This window comes from Scyliorhinus canicula, chromosome 1, assembly GCF_902713615.1.
Source record: "Scyliorhinus canicula chromosome 1, sScyCan1.1, whole genome shotgun sequence".
Classification (NCBI taxonomy): Eukaryota; Metazoa; Chordata; class Chondrichthyes; order Carcharhiniformes; family Scyliorhinidae; genus Scyliorhinus; species Scyliorhinus canicula.
Genome location: NC_052146.1, coordinates 277474266 through 277489158, shown reverse-complemented (window position 1 = coordinate 277489158; position 14893 = coordinate 277474266). Strand labels below are relative to the sequence as shown.

The 14893-nt window shown below is 48.8% G+C and overlaps 1 protein-coding gene across 1 annotated transcript in view; it reads left to right on the top strand.

The window, feature by feature from the left end:
* The window catches only part of LOC119964708 (lutropin-choriogonadotropic hormone receptor-like), a 213856-nt gene that overhangs the window by 180839 nt on the left and 18124 nt on the right, over window positions 1–14893 (top strand). The window contains exon 11 of the mRNA XM_038794622.1: window positions 7107–7282. Within this exon, the coding sequence (XP_038650550.1) occupies window positions 7107–7282 (176 nt within the window). The remainder of the gene's footprint in view (window positions 1–7106; window positions 7283–14893) is intronic.

The following is a 14893-nucleotide window of genomic DNA, read 5'->3' as shown; positions in this document are numbered from 1 at the left end:
CTCTTATCTCATCAGATGGGTATGTGCACAGATTGATTGACAGTTTTAAGAGGCTGCTAAAGGACTATGCCTTTTTTGGAATCAATGAAGAGATTTTTTTAAAGAGATTTAACTTTTACAATGAGTCTGAACATTTTTCAGTATCAAGTGTGCTTGAGTGACTGTTCTTTTAAATTGTTACAAAATTAAGTTTTTTGATGTCCATTTCAAAGGCATATTATTTTATTGCTATTTGGAAATAAATACTTAATTAGGGTTAGGGTTATAAAAATATTGCATTATTAAAATGCAGTAACGCTGACAAGACGGGTGATTTGTTATCACTGAAGTAAGCAGGAGCTCATGGACACTATTGTGATCCAGGGCAACCACATTTGCAGTAAGTGTCTGTGGCTTGAGGAACTTCAGCTCAGAGTCATTGACCTGGAGGCCAAGCTACAGACTCTGTGATGCATCGGGTCGGGGGGTCATGGCATTACCTGGACACGTTCTTCCAAAAGGTAGTCACACTTCTTCGGCTAGGGTCATCCAATTTGATCCGTGGACAAGAGGGCGTGACTGCGATTAAGACAGTTATGGGGAATCAGAAGGTAGAAGTTAAGAGCCTCGATACAGGAAATCATTCAAGCACATGGAGTAAATATAACTTGTTATAATAGGGGATGTAATAGTAAGGGAGTCAGACATAGTTCTCAGTAGCTAAGAGTGAGAGTCCAGTCGGCTCTGATGCCTGCCCAATGCCAGGATTCAGGTCATCTGGGGCTGGAGAGGAACCTGCAGTGTGAGGGGGAGGATCAGGATGGCAGGAAGGAACAGATTGTACAGAATGCAAAAGCAAATAAGGCCAGAGTTTGCAAAAATAGTAAAAAAGACAGAACTAAAGGCTTTCTGCCTGAATCTGATAGAAGTCTACAAGATTATGAGGGGCATGGACAAATGGATAGTCAGAAGCTTTTTCACAAGGCGAAAGAGTCAATTACCAGGGGGCATGGGTTTAAGGTTCGAGGGGCAAGGTTTAAAGGAGATGTACGAGGCAATTTTTTTTTACACAGAGTGGTGGGAACCTAGAACTTGCTGCCGGGGGAGGTGGTGAAAGCAGATACGATCGTGACTTTTAAAGGGGGGTCTTGACAAATACATGAATAGGATTTAAATAGAGGGATATGGTCCCCGGAAGGGTAGGCTGGTTTAGTTCAGACGGACAGCATGGTCGGTGCAGGCTTGGAGGGCCGACGGGCCTGTTCCTGTGCTGTAATTTTCTTTGTTCTTTGAATGTTCATAGCACATGCAACAAAACAGATGAATTGTCTGCTTAAGAAGATATAAATGTGTATGACCTGATCGCCATTATAGAGACATGGCTGCAAGGTGACCAATGTTGGGACCTGAATACTCGAGGGAACTTTCAGAAGGACAGGGATCTAGGAGAAGATGGAGGGGTAGCTCTGTAAAGGATGAAATTAGTACAATGGTGAGAGATGACCTTAGTCCTAAAGATGTAGAATCAGTTTGGGTAGAGATAAGAAATAGCAAAGTGAAGAAGTCAATTCTGTGAATAGTTTTTAGGCCTTCCAACAGTAACAAGGCTGTAGGATGGATTATACAGGAGGAAATAATGGGGGCTTCTGTGAAAGGCACTGTAATTATCAGGGTGATTTGAATCTACATATATTTTCGATGAATCAGATCGGAAAAGGTAGCCTGAAAGAGAGAAACCCCCCCCCCCCCCCCATCCCAGAAGAGAGAACCCTGTCTGGAAGCTAAAGAGCAGTCCAGGCAGAGGTGAGAAGGTGCTTTCAGATCCGTTTCTTGACTGAAAGGGGAAATTGACTAATTTATTAGAGTTCTTTGAGGAGGTAACAAGCAATAGGGATTGAAGGAAACCTGTGGATGTCCTTGAACATCCAAAAGGTGTTTGATACGGTGCCCCATCAAAGGTTACAACACAAAATAAGAACTCATGATGAAGGGGAAATATATTATGGATTGAGGATTGCTTGTCTAACAAGAAGCAAACAGTAGAGATAATAAGTCATTTCCGGGTTAGCAAGCCAGTGGAGAACTGGGGCCTCAACTTTCATAGCAAGATTAGGAAGGCAAATGCAGGAGAAAAATAATATGAAAGTATGGAAATTTTGCTATAACCCTATAGGACATTGGTGAGACCACATACAGGATTCTTCGCTTTCAAGACTGTTCTGCACTCGCAATGGCCGCCATTTTGAGCAGGTGGCCCAATAGCGAGGTCCCGCGCCTGGGCCTCCCCCCAACACAATTCAGCATCCTAACCCCCACCCCTGCCACCGGGATTATCTGGGTCACCCCTCCCGGTATGTTCTCCCCCCACCCACCATAGGAAACCCCCCGTCCCAGAAGAGAGAACCCTGTCTGGAAGCTAAAGAGCAGTGCAGGCAGAGGCAGCGAAAAATACTGTTTTGAAACTCACCTGTGCAATACACCTGTTGGCTCAGAAACAAGAAGTAGCACCTGTCAATTCCTGGAAAAAGAAAACCAGTCAGCCGGATATAAACCGAGGTGGCGCAGTATTTAGCACTGCTGCCTCAGTGCCAGGGACCCAGGTTCAATTCTGGCCTTGGGTGACTGCATATGTGGAATTTGCACGTTCTTCTCGTATCTGCGTGCGTTTCCTCCGGGTGCTCCAGTGTCCTCCCACAGTCCAAAGACGTGCAGGTTAGATGGATTGATCATGCTAAATTGCCCCCTAGTGTTCAAAGATGTGAAGGTTAGATGGATTGATCATGCTAAATTGCCCCCTAGTGTTCAAAGATGTGCAGGTTCGATGGGGTTACGGGAATGGGTGGGGGCAAGTGAGCCTAGGTAGACTGCTCTTTCAGAGGGTCAGTGCAGACTCGATGGGTCGAATGGCCTACTTCTGCACTGTGTGAATTCTTTTTTTAAAATCTTTTTATAGGCATTTTCAAAATTTATAAACAGTTATGTACATTGTTGCCCATGTAGATTTACTGTATTACACAGAAAGGTTTGTCTTGTCCTTCCCTTAATTTATCCTATTTACATTCTGCCGCCCTCTGGCTCGGCGTATAGTCCATCCCCCTCTCCCCCTTGTGTCTTTCCCATTTCCCCAAATTACTCATTGCTATAGGGCTTCGAACAGGTTCCGGAACAAGCTGACAAACTGCCCCATGCATTTAGGAAGCCGTAAATGGGAGGACGAACTGGGGACAAAAGTGAGTTGGGGACTCCGGAGCGAAGTACTGATCAGGCCAACTCCACCTCCTCCTGCGCAGGGCTGAGCCTCATGCAGCTCAAAATGGTGCACAGAACGCACCTGACCAGAACACGAATGAGCAGCTTCCTCCCGGAGGTGGAGGACAAATGTGAGCGATGCAAGTGGGGCCCGGCTAACCACACCCACATGTTCTGGGCTTGTCCCAAACTTGCTGGGTTCTGGACAGCCTCCTCCAAGGTAATGTCCAAGGTTGTGAGGGTGAAGCCATGCCCAATAGTGGCAACCTTCTGGGCATCGGAGCAACCAGAACTTCACATGGGGAAGGGGGCTAACGCCCTAGCTTTTGCTTCCCTAATCGCACGCTGGAGAATTCTGCTCGGCTGGCAATCAGCAGAACCATCCACAGCTGCAGACTGCAGGTGGCCCTCCAATGGACTTTGGAGGCAACTCCCTTAAATAGTTACCTCCTTGGCCCACAACGAGGTCCACCGCATCAGGTACACGCATCAATTCTCAGCCACTTGATTCCTGGCTCAGAGGGCCGGGGAATCACAAGGGCCTCAGAATATGGTGCAGGCCAGCATGGCACAAACCTCATTCCCGGCACCAGTGGGGGTCCGAAGCATCGGAAACAGATCAGCGCCCATATTTTGGGAACACCGCTATTGACGGCGGGCGGTGGGGAATTGCCCCACATCTGGAATACTGTGTACAGTCTTGGTCTCCTTACTTAAGAAAGTGTATAACAAGGGTATAAGAGCAGTTCAGGGAAGTTTCACTCAACTGATTCCTGAGATGAAGAGTTGATTTTATGAGGAAAGGTTGGACAATTTAGGTCTGTATCCATTGGAGTTCAGAAGAATGCGAGGTGATCTTATTGTAACATATAAGATGAGGGAATGCCGAGAATATGTTTCACTTTGTGAGAGGGACTAGGGACACAGTTTAAAATGAAGGCGCAGGATTCTCCATTGGTGGGATCCTCCATTTTACCAGCAACGCACTCACGCCCGCAGATTTCCCAACAGCGTGGGGGTGCCCACAATTGGAAACCCCATTGGCCAGCTGCTAGGATAGAGAATCCTGCTGCTGATAAGGCACGCCACGCCAGAAAAGAGGTGCAGCGGGTCAGAGAATCCCGCCCAAGAGGTCTCCCATTTAGTATAAAGATGAGGAGAACATTTCTTCTCTCAGGGGGTTACTGGACTGTAGAATTCTCTTCCACAGAGAACCGTGGAGGTAGTCATTGAATGTTTTCCAGGCTAATTTGATAGCTTGTCAAAGGGTTATGGGTGGCAGACAGGAAAGTGGAGCTGAGGCCATAATCCGATCAACCTTGATCTTGTCAAATGGCAGAACAGGCTGAATGGCCTACTCTTGCTGCTAATTTGTATGTGTGTATTACATGGCTCCTGAGGTCTGTCCATAGGTGTGTGGCTATAGAGGATATATGGGGATATGAAGGGGCATTTGGGGCCACATGGGGTGGGAGGAATATGATGGGCATGGCACTTATCGCTACAACTGGACCAATGTTAAACGGAATCAGATGTCTTAGCCTGTCAGCCTTGCCATCCACCCCACTTTGTCACTGCCTCAGGCCTGCCAGTGGAGGTGGTGGGCCTGCTTCCATCCAGCACCTGCCTCCTTGGAATGAAAATATGATGGGCAAAGACATTTTTTAAAGGAGACGAGTCAGCCTAGACAGGAAGTTTCTGATTTGACCTTTCCACCTCCTTCATGAAAATCCAGCCCAATGTCTTCAGCCCCGTCACAAACTCTATTCTCATGCCATGAACTCCACCCCTCTCCCGAGCATCTCTCAGAGGCTGAATCAGGCAACTTCCAACTACATATTTAATTAATCACTCAGACCACCTATTTTCATCTCCATTATATTGCCTGGCACCACCCCTATCTCAGCTAATCAGGTGCTGTAACTCATTTATCCCTTTGTTACTTCTGGACTTGACTTTCCAGTGTGCTTCTGGCCGGTCTCCCCTTGATCTAGCCTTTACAAACTTGAAGTCATGCACAATTCCACAGCCTATGTCATACCTTGCACCACCTCCCCAGTACTTGCTGATCTACATTTTCATCACTGCTTTCAAGCCTCACCATGGCCTCGCCCCTCCCTATTTCTGTGACCTCCTCCAGACTCACGGACCACTGAAATCTCTGCACTCCACCAATTCTAGCAGGTGGAACGCTCCTAAATTTAATCACTCCAGAATTGGTGGCAGTGCCTTCAGTTGACAAGACCCTAACTCCTGGAATTCCATCCCTATACCTCTCTACCAGTACTTTCTCACATCCTTTTACACACTCCTGGAAACCTACCTCTTTAACCAAGCTTTTGGTCATCGAGCCTCACATCTCCTGATGTGGCTCAGTCAGATTTGGTTTGATAACGCTTAAGCACCTATGGTGTTTTTATTTTAAATGTGTAAAATGTTTAAAGACAAGTTATTCTAGTAATAGTAATAATAATAATCTTTATTATTGTCACAAGTAGGCTTACATTAACACTGCAATGAAGTTACTGTGAAAAGCCCCTAGTCGCCACATTCTGGCGCCTGTTCGGGTACACAGAGGGAGAATTCAGAATGTCTTATTCACCTAACAGCCCGTCTTTCGGGACTTGTGGGAGGAAACTGGAGCACCCGGAGGAAACCTATGCAGACATGGGGAGAACGTGCAGACTCCAAACAGAGAGTGAACCAAGCCAGGAATCAAACCTGGGAGCCTGGCGCTGTGAAGCAACAGTGCTAACCACTGTACTACCACTTGTTATTGTAATCCATTTTAACTGCCCAACACTGATTCTATCAGCTTCCATGGCAGCTGTTTGAGGCTGCACCTGACTGTTGACAAACTCAGCATCCTATGTGACCAGGAGATGAGCTTTCAGTCCCATATTCACTTCATCACCAAGACTGACTATTTCCACCTCTGTATTATTGCCTATCCCCATCCCTATTTCAGCTCATCTGCTGGTAAAACCATCACCGTTGACTTTTTACTCCCGGATTTGACTATTTCAATAGTTCTGGCCAGCCTCCCCACACGCTCCATCCACCATAAACTTGAGTTCACACAAAACCTGTATCCTATCCAGCACTAAATCCTATTTCCCCATTGCATCTACGTTCACTGACGACCTTGGCTCCCGTTCAGAATAATTGGGGGCGGGTTTAGCACAGGGCTAAATCGCTGGCTTTGAATGCAGGCCAGCAGCACGGTTCAATTCCCGTACCAGCCTCCCCGAACAGGCGCCGGAATGAGGCGACTAGGGGCTTTTCACAGTAACTTAATTTGAAGCCTATTGTGACAATAAGCGATTTTCATTTCATTTCATTTCATTTCATTCCTCAATTTTAAAATAACCTTTGTTTACATATCACCCCGTGGCCTTGCCCCTTCCTATCTCTGTAATCTTCCTCAGCGCGAGAACACTCCATTAACTCTGAGCTTCTCTAATTGTGGCCGCTTGCACATTGCTGATTTCCTCCACCATTGGTGACCACCACTACCATTGCTTAGGTACTGAGCTCTGGAACACCTTCGCTAAACCTCTCTGGTGTCTCCCTGGAATTCCCTCGCTAGGCCTCTCTGATTTCAAAGCCTCGCTAAATCTGTCTTATTTCTCTCTAGAATTCTCTTTCTAGATGACTCCAACTTCATTCTGGAATTCCCTCATTAAACCTCACCGGTTTCCCTCTCCTTCAGGTTGCTCCTCAAAAGTTACCTATTTGACCAAGTTTTGATCACCTGTCCCAATAAAGAGTTATGTGTGATAAATGTTGTCTGGTAACAATTCTATGAAGTGTTTTGGGATGTTTTACAAAATAAAAGATGTTGTATAAATGCAAGTTGCTGGTGTTGATTTTGCCAGACAAAGGGATGGTGGTGGTGGGGAGGGGGTTTGTTCAGAGTTATTACAATTCTCATGTATTGATATTATCACAAAATAATTCTGCAGCACTTCAATATAAAAAATTCTGTATTCATACTGATGGAATAACTACTTTTTTTAAAAAGCTGGATGCTTGTGACCGTTTCCTCTGCATCGTGAGGGGGTTCACAGATGGTGCTTGCATAGTTTCCCTTTGTCCATAACCTATGATGATTGGAAGACTTAAAGAATTTTGGGTTCTAAATATTGGACAATTTAAGGGTTAAAACCTGGGATTAGAGTGTGTTTGGCTGATGTGGTCATGTTTTTTTAAGAATTCTATTTTGCAGGGCCTGGGTATTTTTAGCAGCCAGAAACTGAAATTGACAAAGGGATGCATTTTTGTGGTTGGACTGGGAAAGTCCCTCAGGAGTTCATGTACTTTGCAGCCTGCAGAGTAAATTTGTCTTTTAGCTTAGGACAGGGGTGGGCAAACTTTTCCGTGCAAGGGCCACATTCAGAAATTCACAATTCACAAAGGGCCGCATAGTATATTAAGTAAAATAATTACTTCACCCGGTTATGATTCTGGGCGCCTCATATAGAACATAGAACAGTACAGCACAGAACAGGCCCTTCGGCCCTCGACGTTGTGCCGAGCAATGATCACCCTACTCAAGTCAACGTATCCACCCTATACCAGTAAGTAACCCAACAGCCCCCCCCCCCATTAACCTTAAAAAAAATTTTTAAAAAAAAAAAAAAAATTTTTTTTAAATTTTTTTTAATGACTTGGTGGGCCGCAGAAATACCTTTGGCGGGCCGCATGCGGCCCGCGGGCCGTAGTTTGCCCACCCCTGGCTTAGGAGATGATGTATTTGCAGGGTGGAGCCAAAGAATGCAGCGGCATTGTGAGAAGCTGTGGAGAGAAGCAGTTTTTTGGAGAAAGCTGTGGAGAGAGGCAATTTAAGGAAAACAGCTTTAGAGAGGCAGAGTTTTGGAGAAATGTTTGGAGAAAGGAGTTGAATTCTGACGAGCCTGACGCTGAGTCCACAATTCTCCGACAGTAAGATAGATTGAGAGCTGTATATTTCTTGTTGTTTAATTAGGAAATTGAATAATAGTATTTAAGGGGTTGTTCTTTTGAGAGTGTGAAGTTAACAAAGTTTACTACTGTAGTCGTAATAAAGTTTTGTTTTAAAAATAACCAAGCCCTTTTTCTTCATGCAATCACTCCTGGAGTGAATCATTGTTTCCACACAGCCTTTCAAATAAACTAAAATATTGGGATTTCCGTCCAGTATCCTAGCCACTGTTGGGGTCTGGTCTGTGATTGTAATAGACAAGACTAACTAAATACTTGCAGTAGCTCTCAGGAACGTCCAGTCCTATAGTTTTCAAATTATCGTCTTCAGTGGCTAATTCTGTAAAGGCAGTAAAGGCATTGCAAAATGATAGATTGCAGACTTGATTCTTGGTGTACGTTGAGGTACCTGCTCTTACAATACAGATGCGACAGCTTGCCTTTAAATCTGCATGCTTGCACAATGAGAGTGAGGTCAGGATTGGGCTTGGATAACCAGCTAACATTCACCGCCGAGCTTACATGATGAAATGTATCCATTTGAATTAGATGTCAGAGGGGAACTGACTTTTCTGCAACCATATTCTATGTAAATAATGTCTCCATGACAACAGGGAAGAAGAAGAACATTAGAGGGAAAACATAAGTAAGAATATATTAAATACTCTACATTATCAATCACACAGTTAGGAGCAGCACGGTGGCGCAGTGGTTAGCACTGCTGCCTCATGGTGCCGGGGTCCCAGGTTCAATCCCGGCCCCGGGTCACTGTCCGTGTGGAGTTTGCACATTCTCCCAGTGTATGCGTGGGTCTCACCCCACAACCCAAAGATGTGCAGGGTAGGTGGATTGGCCATGCTAAATTGCCCTTTAATTGGAAAAAAAAATATTTGGGTACTGTAAATTTATATTCAAAATTTTTTTAAAAATCAATCATACAGTTGCTTATTTTAAAAAAGGAAACAAACTAAAACTGATGCTCAAACTCACCCATCCGATTCTTCTTGTTAAATACAAAACGCCAAACCTCCGCTATTTGTCTAAATGGTGTTTGGATAATTGTGTTCAGACCAGTGTACTTGCAAAAAGTTCCTGCAGATGGCAAATGAGGTTCCCCATTGTGGCCACCCCATGCCGTCGGGAAACCCACGAGTGTGGGTGCTTTGCCGATGGAACGGAGGATCCCGCCGACGGAGAATTCCACTCTTACGTGGAACTAGAGCGATTCCAATGAAAAACGGCGCCGGATTCGCCAGGGCTGGGATTGGCACCCGAGAGGCTGACATGCTGCAGCCGCATATTGACACTCCACCCCCCACACACTCATCCCAGAAAACAAGATGGCACTGGTTGCACTGGAGCGCACCCATCGCATTGATGGATCAGTTGGGCCAGAGGGTACCGAGGGGAGTGTCCTGGGGGAGACACCCATAAGACCCGTGGCACTCGGTTCACAGTGAACAGTCAGTGTCGGGCGCAAGGCTGCCCTGCAGGCCGTGGCAATGGTGTTCCATGCCCATTCACTCCGATCCCATGGCCCACCTCCCGACTGCCCTCTGCTGATCCCCCTGGCCCTGGCAGGAGCCCCCTGGTCAGCGGCATAACTATAGCAATGTTGGACACTTTTCTTACCCCCTCTCTCCCCCGCAGAAGCCACGGCGCTGATTTCCAGATTTTTGAACCCACAAGTGAAACTCGCTGTCAGTAATTCCTCCTTACGGAGGCGGAGCATCACAGAGGTCCCAGAGAATACCGGGTCAGGCTCGCTAATGATATGCCAATGACATTTACTGTATGTGTGGAGTAGAACGTGCTGACGCCACCGTCGAGACACCGGAGCATGGTATTTTGCCGGGCACGATTCCCTTCTAATGTGCCATTCTCCGCCCAATTCGCGTTTTCCAATTCTAGCATTAGCCGACGGAGAATCCTGCCCAATATTCCACCAATCCCTCTGATTACATTGTTTTCAGTAATGGAACTAGTGGGATGGCACATTGAAGCAGATATCAGAAGGTAATTAGTTGAGGAAGGCCATTCACCCCATCTTAATTCATACAACTAGAGAGATCTTAACATCCAACAACTCTAGCAAATTACAGTCAATCATTCCTTGAATTGTTTTAAGAATTTTTATCGCCTCGAATCATCCTTGTTTTCAAATCCATCGATGGCCTCCCCCCTCCCTTCGTGTATAATTTCTTACAGCCCCGCAAACTATTCAGATATCAGTGCTCCTCTGTTCCCTGCCCTTGAGCTTTCCTATTTTAATTTCTCCACAATCTATGGCCATGCCTTCAGTCATTTGTGGAATCGTGTTATAAACTTCAACCACCCTTTACATACAGCAAGATTTCCTAACGTCATCCCTGGAAGTTCTGCCTCCTATCTTTAGACTCTGCACCCCCACCATTCCGCAACTCCCTAATAAGGAAAATAGCTCCTTTCTATCTAGCCCATCCTGTTTCATCTTCTAGTTTCTGGTGAATACTAGCTTGCATGACTACCCTGCAGTTTGAGTCCATGTATCGTTCTGGTAAATCTATGCTGCTTCCCTTTAAGGCCGATCAATATATCCTACCTAAGGTGTGCTGCCCTGGAGTGATTGATTTAATCAGTGCTTTATATAGCTGTAATAATCCATTGCATTCTGGTCCTCTAAATATAATGACCAGCATTTCATTGTTCTTTCTGACTATGTGCTGCATCATCTCTGATACAATGGTGTATGTACCTGGCCCCTCAGGTCACTTTGTACCTTCACAGCTTCTCATTTTTCGCCATTTAGAAAGTACTCTGTTCTATTATTTTAGATCAAAGGTGGATGATTTCACAGTTGCTTATTTTGAAATTAATTTGCCAGTTTTCCCCATTCACTTAATCTATCAAGATCTCTTTATAATTTTAAGTTAGAACTGTACGGGACTTCCGGTTGCGGCTATGCAGAGCTAAGTCGCACATTCCCGCTAGAATTGGACTTTCGGGCTCTTTTTAGGGCCCCCAGCAGCACTTTTTCGACGATCCCCAGTGTGGGAAGGGAATTCACTCCCCCGGAATTGTATGGATTGGACAAGGAGTGGAGTTGGAGCAGAGACAGGTGCGAGGAAGGAAGGCTAAGATGGCGGCGGGTGGAGACCAGGCAGCATGGGAGCAGTGGTCACAGGAGCAGCAGGAGTTTCTCCAGCACTGCTTCACAGAGCTGAAATCAGAGCTCTGAGAGCCGATGAAGGCCTGGATTGACAAGCTGCTTGAGGCCCAGACGGCCCAAGCGGCGGCGATCCGGGAGGTCCGACGAAAGGTCTCGGAAAACGAGGACGAGATCTTGGGCCTGGCGGTGAAGGTGGAGACGCACGAGGCGCTCCATAAGAAATGGCAGGCAAAGCTCAAGGACCTGGAGAACCAGTCGAGGTGAAGGAACCTGTGTATTCTGGGTCTCCCGGAGGGGCTGGAAGGTTCAGATGTGGGTGCCTATATGGTCACCATGCTGAATACGCTGATGAGCGCTGGGTCCTTCCAGGGGCCCCTGGAGTTGGAGGGGGAACCATCGAGTGCTGGTGAGGAGGCCCAAGCCCAGTGAGCCGCCGCGGGCGGTGCTGGTGCAGTTCCATCGGTTTGCGGACAGAGAATGTGTGCTAAGGTGGGCCAAGAAAGAGGGGAGCAGCAGGTGGGAGAACGCAGAGATCCAGATCTACCAGGACTGGAGTGCGGAGGTGGCTAAGAAGAGGGCCGGGTACAACCGGGCTAAGGCAGCGCAGCACCGGAGAGGGGTGAAGTTTAGCATGTTGCAGCCGGCTCGACTGTGGGTTACCAACAGGGATCGGCATTATTACTTCAAGACGCCAGAAGAAGCGTGGACCTTTATTCAGACTGAAAAGCTGGACTCGGACTGAGGACTGTGGACGAGGTGACGCTCGGGGGGTGGGGGGGAGGGGTGGGCTGTTATGCTGTGTTTTGGGGGGGATTTTGTGGTTGGGTCAATTCCTATGTCTCCTTTGTCTGTCGGGCAGGGGTTGGACAGGTAAAAGCCTTTGGGCGTCGGCGGCTGGAATTGGGCATGGGGCCCCGCGGGGAGGGGAAGCCCGAGCCGGAGAAATTGAGACTGGGCCTGGAAGGGAAACTATGCCAGAGGGGGCGGGGTCAGATGGGTAGGAAGCGCGGTGGGGGGAAACCGGGTTGCTGCTGGAAAGGCCAAGGGGGAGCTGGAGTTTGTAGAGGAGGTCGGGGCGGGGGTCTGCCGCAGGGAGGAACGAGAAGTGCGGGGGGCGTGGACACATGGCTGGCCCAGGAAGGGTTATGGCTAGTTGGTTGGGGTGGGGGGCTGGTAGCCCCCTGATCCGGCTGATAACCTGGAACGTAAGAGGCCTGAATGGGCCGGTCAAACGGACCCGTGTGTTCGCGCACCTGAAGGGGCTTAAGGCAGATGTGGCCATGCTTCAGGAAACGTATCTACGGGTGGCACATCAGGTAAGGCTAAGGAAGGGGTGGGTAGGACAGGTGTTCCATTCGGGGCTGGATGCAAAAAATCAGGGGGTGGCGATCTTGGTGGGGAAGCGGGTGTCGTTTGAGGCGCTGAGCATTGTTTCAGACAATGGAGGTAGGTATGTGATGGTGAGTGGTAAGCTGCAGGGGGTGAGGGTGGTCTTGGTAAATGTATACGCCCCGAATTGGGACGATGCGGGGTTTATGCGGCGCATGTTGGGCCGGATCCCGGACTTGGAAACGGGGGGGACTTTAACACGGTGCTGGACCCGGCCTTAGATCACTCTAGGTCTAGGACGGGTAGGAGGCCGGCAGCGGCCAAGGTGCTGAGGGAGTTTATGGACCAGATGGTAGATCCGTGGAGGTTTGCGAGGCCGGGGGCCAGGGAATTTTCATTCTTCTTCCATGTTCATAAGGCCTACTCACGGATTGACTTTTTTGTAATGAGCAGGGCGCTGATTTCGGGAGTGGAGGACACGGAGTACTCGGCGATAGTCATCTCTGACCATGCCCCGCATTGAGTGGACCTTGAGCTGGGGGAAGAGAGGGACCAGCGTCCGCTGTGGCACTTGGATGTGGGGCTGCTGGCGGGCTAAGAGGTTAGCGGGCGGGTCCGGGGGTGTATAGAGAGGTACTTGGAGACCAACGATAACGGGGAGGTGCAAGTCAGGGTGGTTTGGGAGGCGTTGAAGGCGGTGGTCAGGGGAGAGCTGATCTCCATCAGGGCCCATAAAGAAGGGAAGGAGAGGAGAGAAAGGGAGAGGCTGGTGGGGGAGATGGTCAGGATAGATAGGAGGTACTCAGAGGCCCCTGAGAACGGCACAGCCTTCAGGCCGAGTTTGATTTGTTGACCACCAGGATGGCGGAGGTGCAATGGAGGAAGGAACAAGGAGCGGTGCATGAGTATGGCGAGAAGGCCAGCAGGATGTTGGCACACCAGCTTCGGAAGCGGGAGGCAGCGAGAGAGATTGGGGGAGTGAGGGAAGGAGGGGGGAGCACGGTGCGTAGTGCGGTGGGGATCAACCGGGTCTTCAGGGACTTCTATGAGGGACTGTATCGGTCTGAGCCCCCATCGGAGGAGGAGGGGATGGGTTGTTTTCTGGACCGGCTAAGGTTCCCGAGGGTACAGGAGGAGCAGGTGGCGGGGCTGGGGGGGGGGGGCCGGTTGGGTTGGAGGAACTGGTTAAGGGACTAGGGAGTATGCAGGTGGGGAAGGCACTGGGGCCAGATGGCTTCCCAGTGGAATTCTACAGGAAATACGTGGACCTGCTGGGCCCGCTGCTGGTTAGGACTTTCAATGAGGCAAGGGAAGTGGGGGTCCTGCCCCCAACGATGCCTAGGGCACTGATCTCCCTGATCTTGAAGCGAGACAAGGACCCTTTGCAGTGCGGGTCGTATAGGCCGATTTCGCTTCTCAATGTAGATGCAAAACTGCTGACAAAGATATTGGCCACGAGGATCGAGGACTGTGTCCCGGGGATTATACACGAGGATCAGACGGGTTTCGTGAAAGGGAGGCAGCTGAATACCAATGTACGTAGGCTCCTAAATGTAATTATGATGCCGGCGGTGGAGGGGGAGGCGGAGGTAGTGGTAGCTATGGACGCGGAGAAGGCCTTTGATAGGGTAGAGTGGGGGTACCTGAGGGAGGTGTTGAGATGGTTTGGGTTCGGGGAGGGGTTCGTCAGCTGCGTGAGGCTGCTGTACGAGGCCCCGGTGGCGAGTGTGGCCACGAACAGGAGGAGGTCGGAATATTTCCGGCTGTACCGAGGAACGAGGCAGAGGTGCCCCTTATCCCCCCTGCTCTTTGCGCTGGTGATTGGGTCCCTGGCCATGGCTTTGAGGCAGTCTAGGAATTGGAGAGGGTTGGTGCGGTTGGGGGGGGGGGGGGGGGGGGGGGGGTGGAGGAACACTGGGTATCGTTGTATGCGGACGATCTGCTATTGTATGAGGCGGACCCGGTGGGGGGAATTCCGGAGGTGCCGAGGATCCTCAGGGAGTTTGGGGATTTCTCCGGGTATAAGCTTAACATGGGGAAGAATGAGCTGTTCGTGGTGCACTCGGGAGACTAGGAGAGGGGGATTGGTAAGCTTCTGCTAAAAAGGGCAGAAAGGAGTTTTAGATACCTGGAGGTTCATTTGGGCAGAAGCTGGGGGCCCTGCATAAGCTCAACTTAACGAGGCTAGTGGAACAAATGGAGGAAGAGTTCAAAAGGTGGGATATG